Below are 8,846 nucleotides of genomic sequence, written 5' to 3' on the forward strand. Positions count from 1 at the left end.
CAAGAGTTGGATCATTACTTTCAAATGAATGAGAGAATAGTCTGGGCGCAGTGGCGTGTGCCTGTGATCCCAGCGGTTTGGGAGGCTGAGGCCAGGAGTTCCAAGTTGCAGTGAGCTATGATCATGCCACTGCACTCCAGCCTGGGTGACAGAGGGAGACCCTGTCTCCAAACAACAAAAACTAATGAGATACTAGAGCTGTGGTTAAAGAAATTGATACACAGATCGGGTAGAAATGATTTAATGATTTGCAGACTCAGAGCAAAGGCCCTCGGTCAGTCCAGCACAGGGGCCTTATGTAGACAGACCCCAGAGGACTCTGAAGAAGGCATTGGTTATCCTCTAGGTGTCCATCTTAAAGGTCTGCCTCATGGCCAACTGCGGGATTCAAAGACGTATAAGATGATTGCCGTGCTCACAGCTGCAGGAGAAAAGATTTCTGGCCTACAATCACCTCTGGGATTAATAAATTCTGTAAATCTTAAAATTAGGATTACAACATGTAAGAGAGCTGAGAAAGTCCTTAGGAGTCAATTTTCAACATTTTCCCCACTCCTTCACTTTACAGAGAAAGAAACTGAGTCCACATGGTGGCAAATAGCTTGCCCAAGGTCCCACAACAAATTAGTGCCCAAAGCCCAGGCCTCCTGAATCTTGGAGCCGAGGACTTTTCTTAAATCCTCAATTTCATTTACAGAAACTATAAGATCTTTGGAGAATCTGAGCAGGAGCAAGCACAGTTTGCACACGCAAAAAAACTCACTACCTTCCTCTCTGCTTCCTAGAAAAATAAAAGGATATTCTTTATAGAATACCAGCTAAGTGCCGGATACTGTGGGGAACACAGAAGAACAAGACACAATCACTCAAGCGCAGGAAGTGAAAGTGGAGTCACTCCTCAAACTCTTTCCAGCCGTGGGATACCCTGGGGCTATCACTAACCTGTTCTGACCCCCACAGTGAGCAGCAGGGAAATCAATCCACTGTCTTAAGTAGTCAAAGTTAAATATTAGATTCTTGATTGGGAAAAGTAGGAGACACAGAAAAGGCCACTGAGGCAAACTCAGTGGGCTTTTCCCAAGTGACTCGAGTCGGGGACACCTCTTCCCGCAAGCAAGCGGAGGAAGAAGAGAGCTTGCGGAGACCAGGAGGCAAAGCGGTAGTCCATTAAGACCTTTTGTCCCCATTCTTCTAGCAAAATGAAACCAACACAGACATACAAAATAGGAGGCCAAATTTCCTATTATTAGGTTCAACACATCTAAAAGTACTCTATCAAATTTCTATAAAAATTTCTAAACACTTCCATTTCCACACTTATCTTGTTGCAGGATACGGCCAGTTTGCAGATTGACAGCAATCCTGGCCCATACTTTGAGGCACAGCCCTAAAGAGGCCTGGGGACTCCTTGGGCCCCGGAACTCCTTTGATAGGGGGACCTCTGAGCTCCTCTTCCCATCCAAAGCAGGTCTGGGGTGCTGGGAGATGGTCTGGATCCCAGGGGGATGAGTCAGAACCGTCACTTCCCGTCTGTGCTTTCCTCTTAGCTTCACCAGCTGTCCCTCCCCAGCCCAAGGACAGAGCTTCACCAACCAAGCAAGACCCCTACCCCCTTCACTATAGTCCCCAACCCTCCCTAACAGTGAGGGCACCAGTTCTTTCACTCACTCATTTGTTCATTCATCCAGGTACCTTCTTAAGCACAAAGTGAACCTAAAAGATTCCTGCCCAAGAAGCTGAAGTCCTAGTAACAAAGTGGTATCAAGAAGAAGGCATTGTCTTTTCAAATACAGCCCAAAGGTTCATTCTCAGGTATATAAGAAATGAACAAACTGGAGATCTCACCTTTAGATGCAGAAGGATAAGGATAGACCTACTGGGAATGAAGGAAATTTACCAGAACTTACTTTGCTATTAATAGAATGTGTGGAAGGGACTGACTGTCACAGAGATGGGCTCTGAAGTGTTTCTGCTCCATGGCCCCAGATTCCGTCACCTACAGCCAGCAAGAGTGCACTGGCTTGTGTGGGTAAATGAGTGGGAGGGGTCCCCCAATGGATTATTAACACCTTGGGGAGGAAGGCAGGGCAAAGAGTGGGGTCTTATGGACAGATGAGGACACTGTAGCTCCAGGAATAGGTGACCTGCCTTCAGGCTTGAGGACCTAGCCTGCTCCCGCCTACAGGATTCTGAGAAATGGGCCCTCAAGCAGAAAGAGGCAAAACTGACTTACAGAGGACATAAACCTTAAGGGCAGGAGAAAAGCTTCAGGCCCTCTGGGTCTGGGAGGGAGGACGCGCTGGCCAGGCTGGGCAGGGCGGGGCTTTCCTTGAAGTTTTGGGCTGATCCCTCCTCCCGGATCCCCCACTGGGTCAGCGGCTCCTGCAGCCCCGCCTGCCAGGAGCAAATGAGAAGAGCTGTTGATTTTTCCCCCTTGGCCATTCAGAATTTTCTCACATAAATACTGAGAAGGACCCTGCCCTCTCCTCACTCCTCTGGACTTGGCCCTGAGCTGGAGCTGGTCCCCTGGGGGCGGGAGAGCCATGGGGGACCTGCTTATGCTCTGGGTGGCTGTGGGCATGTCCTGTGTCACATTCAGTGCCTCTGCCTGGTAAGTCCTTCCCCCACCCCACCCTCCCCACCAAGGAAGCCCCCATGGTCTCAGCCCCATTCACCTCTGCTTCACTTTTTCTCTTTTCGGTAGGTCAGTGAACAATTTCCTGCTAACAGGCCCCAAGGTAGGATGGGCTCCAGCTCCTGTTTTTGCCCTCTGGGGTCCGAACGGGGCTCTGATGGAGAAGAAAAGAGGGGAGGGGAGACGGTGCCAGAACCCCCTCCCCCAGTGGGGAGCTCACCCATTTGAGTCCTGCCTGCTCCCCACACCCCAGATGACCTGTGTCAGGTGGAGGCTCACGGCCCTTTTCCCCTCGCCAGGCTTATCTGACCTATACCACTAGTGTGGCTTTGGGCGCCCAGAGTGGCATCGAGGAGTGTAAGTTCCAGTTTGCTTGGGAACGCTGGAACTGCCCTGAAAATGCTCTCCAGCTCTCCACCCACAACAGGCTGAGAAGTGGTAAGTTCACGTGGGACACACGCCCGTGTGAGAGGGTTTGTGTGCTGGTGGCACATGTGTGTGTGCGACATGTATGTGCGCGGTGCAATGAAAACATTACCAGGGGTCTGCCGACCTGCCGTTTCCTGGCTGTGCGACCTCAAGTGGATTACTTCCCCTCTCTCAACCCCAGATTTGTCATTTGGGTCAGTGTCCAGCTCTGTTTAGCTCACCAGAAGTATTCTGTGGGTTGAATGAGGTGAATACGAACTGTCTCTATATAAATATAAGAAATTATTCTTTTAATACATGCCTGTATGTGTGTGTTTGTACACACTTGTTTTGCACTGATTTGCATGAAATAAAAATGAGGAAAAGGCTGTGTTTGCAGTTTCACATCTGTCAGCTGTCATAAAAGAACAGAAAGGCTGAGAGATCGCATTGAGCTGTGCCTCAGGTGGGGTGTGTGTGTGTGTGTGTGCGTGTGTGTACGTGTGCAGCTGTGCGTGGACGTGCACCCATGCAGCCTTTTGTAACAGTGTGCAGTAGTTTGCATAAAAGTCATTTTTGAAGCAACAATAGCGTGTTGCCTGAGAAGAGTTGGGGGAAGAGAGTAAAGAAGATGGGGACAGAAAGAAATACCTTATCGTGGCGTGTACAGAGAGAATAGAGAGTATGAGGAAATGAAATATGACAATGTTTGTAAAGAACAGGAAGGTAAGAGCTCAGTAAGTAGCAGCCACGATCACTATGACTATTACACGGCCTAGCTTCCTGGTCAGAACAAAGAAAATGTCACTCTTTCCTAAGCCAGCCTCATGTCCCTGAGTCGCACTGCCTGAGGCCCAGCCGCAGTGGCTAGGGGACAGAGGTCCAGCCTGGACTCCAGGAGAGCAGGGTCCTAATCCCAGCACCACAAATGGAGAGCGGTGGTCTTGTTATTCCATGTCTGGGTTTTACTCTCCCCACCTGTTGCATGGGATGCTCACTCCTGCCTGGAGGACGCAAAGAGGCAGGAAAGACATGCACGGTTTTCTCAGAGGAGGTGGGAGATAGGGGAGAGAAACAGCACTGTTGTTCCAAAGCCTCTGCTTTGGGTCATCAGGGTCCCAGTTTCCATTCAGTCCCCCCTTTCTCTCCAAAGCTACCAGAGAGACTTCCTTCATTCACGCTATCAGCTCCGCTGGGGTCATGCACACCATCACCAAGAACTGCAGCATGGGCGACTTTGAAAGCTGTGGCTGTGATGAATCAAAAAATGGAAAAACAGGTAAGTTGGGCTTTCTGATTGGAGCGGGAAGAGGTGAGGGGCTGCAGAGCTGAGTGTAGACTAAAGTCTTTCAGGGAAAGTCTGAGGGACACGGTTCCCTCAAACCCCTAGACTCCAACAGCTCCTTCAGCTGTGGGATATCCTGGACCTAGACTCTCCTAAACGTTGAGACTGGGTCCATGAGTCCAGGGATTAGCAAGAAACTCTAAACCTAACCAGGTGACTAGGAACGGGAAGGCCAAAGAGAGTTTAAAGCTAGCTTTGGTATTCCAAGTTTGGAATAGCTCATCCATAATCCAGAGCTACTCAACAATTTGCAGACCACCTAACAGACATACAAATTTACCACTAGTGAGGGAGACTATTGTAGAGGCCAGGCATGGTGGTACACATCTATAATCCTAGCACTTTGGGGGGCCAAGGTGAGGATTGCTTGAGCCCAGGAATTTGAGAGCAGCCTGAGCAACATAGCAAGATCCCATCTCTAAAAACAGCAGAAAAATTAGACAGGTGTGTTGGCACATGCCTGTAGTCCCAGCTACTGGGAAGGCTGAGGTACCACTCTAGCCCACGCAACAGCCCAAGACCTGGTCTCAAAAAAAAAAAAAAAAAAAAAAAAAACAAGAAAAGGAAAGAAAAAGAAAAAGAAACTATTGTAGAATAATGGTGCAGAATTCCAGAATGTTTGAGCTATAATGAACCTTTAAGATCATCAAGGCTAACCCCAGTGTGCCTACTTACACTGTGGGTATCGAAGACTGCCTAGAGCTGGGAAGTAAGTGCCTAAAGGGTGGGCAGTTGGCTTTGGGAACAGGACTTCCCTCCCTCCTCCCCCATGCACCTCCATTTCCCTGTCTCACCTTCAACAAGGCTTTACACCCCTAGGGCTCTTGGGGATGGCTTGTCTGTGTCAGCCAAAAAGTCTCTTCTCCTGGGACTTATTGGGGAGCTGTATGCAGAACTTATTTTTTCCTTATGTGTAGGAGGCCATGGCTGGATCTGGGGAGGCTGCAGCGACAATGTGGAATTTGGGGAAAGGATCTCCAAACTCTTTGTGGACAGTTTGGAGAAGGGGAAGGATGCCAGAGCCCTGATGAATCTTCACAACAACAGGGCCGGCAGGCTGGTGGGTATAGGAGTTGGCCAGTGTTGGCAACAGCTTCACATCTGCACAGCCCTTCTCAACTTACCAAGAGCTATCTCCTACCTATGTTTTATCCTCACACCCAACAGGACTGAGACAGCTGCCCCGGTTCTCTGGATAACAAAGCCAGTTAAGTCTGAGCCAAGTGGCTTGTCCAAGGCAATACAATTAATATGTGTCAGAATAAGACAATGAATTCAGATCTTCTATTCTAGTTCTCTTGTCTCTAAGTCTTAAGCTGTGCCCTCCCACAGGCTTTCTGAGAACAGAGAACAATACAGAATCAAGGCCATGCTTCCAAAACTTAAATTTTTAAGTACTTCAACTGCATGTCCTCAGAAATTTACAGGGATTTATTGCCTAGTCTTGTGTTCTAACGTCTGTCTGGGCTGTGAGGAGTTGGGACTGATCTAGGCTTCTCGGGAGTGTCTATTCTCCCCTAAGACTTCTGGTGGGGGGGGCAATCTCTGGAGTATTCTGAACTCAAATCTGGGAGCAAGTTGGATTTAGAGCGAAGAGCATAGAAATTTCTCTGTGAATCTATACCTAGATGTCCTGGATGCCCACCAAAAGATGAAGAGGCTTTTTAGGCAAGTATAACCATGGGTAATTAATTGCTTTGTGGGCATAGAGGTTCAGACTCAAGGAGCTTCCTCCTCTTTGAGGAGGGGCCAAAGGACAAATCCAAACCCCCACAATACTCTAGTTCCCAGCTTCAAGACAACAACAGTGGCAATGATCATATTTTCCTTTATAATTTACAAGTACTTCCTGGATCATTATTTTATTCAATGCTTATTCCAGTTGGGCAGGTAGAGAAACAAGCTCAGTAAGTGACGGAGTCGGGCTGGAGCCTAGATTCCAGACTCCAGTACCCCTCTCGACACTTGCCTGGCTCTCTGTCGCAGTCACCCAGGGAAGCTGTCAGATCTCCCGGAGCAGGCCTTTACCCCCCTGAACATTCTCACTGAGCAGACCTGAGGTTGGGTCCAGGAATATTTTTCATAAGCTTCCCCAATAATTCTGCTGCTCCTAAAAGTCAAAAAGCACAGCTCTACAATATTCCATTTACTCGCTAGCCTTTGGTCTTCCCTACCCAGAGCCATTCTTTCTTTTGTGTTCTCTCCCTGTGAAGGCAGTGAGAGCCACCATGAAAAGGACCTGCAAATGTCACGGCATCTCGGGGAGCTGCAGCATCCAGACCTGCTGGCTGCAGCTGGCTGACTTCCGGGAGATGGGAGACTACCTGAAGGCCAAGTATGACCGGGCGCTAAAAATTGAGATGGATAAGCGGCGGCTGAGAGCTGGGAACAGTGCCGAGGGCCGCTGGGCGCCCACTGAGGCCTTCCTTCCTAGCGCGGAGGCTGAGCTGATCTTTTTGGAGGAATCACCGGATTACTGTACCCGCAATTCCAGCCTGGGCATCTATGGCACAGAGGGTCGTGAGTGCCTGCAGAACAGCCACAACACGTCTAGGTGGGAACAACGTAGCTGTGGGCGCCTGTGCACCGAGTGTGGGCTGCAGGTGGAAGAGAGGAGAACGGAGGCCACGAGCGGCTGTAACTGCAAGTTCCAGTGGTGTTGCACAGTCAAGTGTGACCAGTGTCGGCATGTAGTGAACAAGTACTACTGCACACGCCCCCCCGGTGATGCCCTGAGTAAGGGAAGCTCCTGACAATACCCCACACAAACTCACCTGATCAGCTGCGTGTCAGTGGAAGGGGGCCACAGCTTCTCTTTTGGAGACAGTAGATTGGAAAACAATTGGAAAATCACAGGGTTGGTCTATAATCCTCATATCTGCTATATGTGGGAAAATGAAGGCCCAAGATTATGTAGCATTTTCTTGGCAGACCTGAAATTGGAACCTGGGCCTCCTGACTTGGACAGACCCCATTTAATCTTTCCTGTACTTAAGCAGCTTGCTAAAGGGAGAGGTTGGTTTGGGGTTCATATCTAGAGGGACCTTTGAAGTATTTGTTCCTTTAAGTTTCAGACCATGTCCAACTCAGCTGCCCTACTGGGAATCAGAGAGAATAGGAGCAAAAAATGAAAGAATTCTGTCCAAACACATGAAGGAGCAACCTTCCCCCATTCTGGCTAGCGCCAGAAAGACTAACTACAAATCCATGCAGATAAATGAGGCAGAGACCACATATCTGCCTGTTGGGAGGGTTTAGAGTGTTAGATGTTAGATTTTTCACCTGAGTATGCACTTTTGAAAAGTTGTCCCCACCCAGGACTGGAGAAACCAGGACCCAACATAACCTGAGGACTTTTCCAGCTCATAAACCATCTCTGAAGCCATGGAAAGGGAATGGTCATAGTAAGTGGACATGTGACTAAGACTTACCCAGAGGTCCCACAAGAGGGATTTTCCCCCCGAGAGCTATAAAACAACACTATTTTGATATTCCCAGATTGGGAACTCAACTTCATTTTGGGGGCATTAGAAATACCCAACCCCCTTGATTTTTAATGTTTGACAGTTAATAAAGTTGAGACCCAGACACCGGCCAATAGGAAAGTGATGTAGACTCCCAGATATAGAAGATATTATTTTAATGCAACCTAAGCAACTTGGGGAATAAGGAAGCTCTTTGAACTTGAACCATATTCAAAGTGTGTTTGCTTTCTTAACTTGGGCTTCCTGGGGTGTCTGTACACCGAGACCTGGGCCCCAGGGCAAGAGACTAGGAGAGTTGTGGATTCTACCTTCCTCCATTTGCATTTCTACATTTTCCAGTGGTAATCCTTGGAGGAGGGGTAGTTTCCCATAAAGAGAGCCAGGGGGCTCAGCCACTGGTCTCCTAACTTTGAATATCTCAGCCTGGGGACTCTCCTCGCTCTGCTAGGCCCAGCACCCTGCAGGGAGGAGGTATGTTGAATAAACAAGTAAAATGATCACCAGGAATGGGGAGACACCCACAGTTTACTGTTTTAAATTAAAAAACAATTTAAATGTTCAATGATAGGATAAACTAGTTAAATCACAACATTAGAGTGGAATATTAACCACTAAAATAATATTCTTGAGAAATAGTAGCATAGAAAACACATGATATAATTAAGTGAACAAAGTTGATTACAAAACAGCATATTCAGGATTAATCCAATTTTGTTTTAAAAAAATATAAGAATATTTGCCATCATGTAATACCGAAATAGAGGGGTTTATTTTCCTTTTTTGTTTTTCTGTATTTTTACATTTGTCTACAATAAATATTTTTGTCCTCAGAAAGAATTAATGTGTTTGTTTGTTTTTTTTCCTAGTGTAAAGGAAGATAAATGTTCATTAGCAAAGTTGGCATCTCAAAAGAAACCATAGTCATATGCTTTGAAAGTTCACTCTAGTCTCTATAAATTCTGGCGCGTTTAAA

At 47.6% G+C, this 8,846-nt stretch overlaps 1 protein-coding gene across 1 annotated transcript; it reads left to right on the forward strand.

Annotated features, from left to right (window-relative positions):
- The first annotated feature begins 2,543 nt into the window (after positions 1-2,543).
- Positions 2,544-7,141, forward strand: WNT8A (Wnt family member 8A). The gene is made up of 6 exons (XM_069484080.1): positions 2,544-2,611; positions 2,705-2,738; positions 2,935-3,073; positions 4,197-4,322; positions 5,306-5,448; positions 6,602-7,141. The coding sequence occupies exons 1-6, from the start codon at positions 2,544-2,546 to the stop codon at positions 7,139-7,141; spliced, it is 1,050 nt and encodes a 349-aa protein (XP_069340181.1).
- The last annotated feature ends 1,705 nt before the right edge of the window (positions 7,142-8,846 follow it).

Source organism: Eulemur rufifrons, chromosome 10 (genome assembly GCF_041146395.1).
Source record: "Eulemur rufifrons isolate Redbay chromosome 10, OSU_ERuf_1, whole genome shotgun sequence".
Lineage (NCBI taxonomy): Eukaryota > Metazoa > Chordata > Mammalia > Primates > Lemuridae > Eulemur > Eulemur rufifrons.

What these genes read in the sequence shown, in the direction of transcription:
- WNT8A (XM_069484080.1), top strand. Translation starts at nt 2,544, where the DNA reads ATGGGGGACCTGCTTATGCTCTGGGTGGCTGTGGGCATGTCCTGTGTC. An exon ending in TCCTGCTAACAGGCCCCAAG is followed by an intron (nt 2,739 to 2,934) that starts GTAGGATGGGCT and finishes TCCCCTCGCCAG; the next exon opens with GCTTATCTGACCTATACCAC. An exon ending in CCACAACAGGCTGAGAAGTG is followed by an intron (nt 3,074 to 4,196) that starts GTAAGTTCACGT and finishes TTCTCTCCAAAG; the next exon opens with CTACCAGAGAGACTTCCTTC.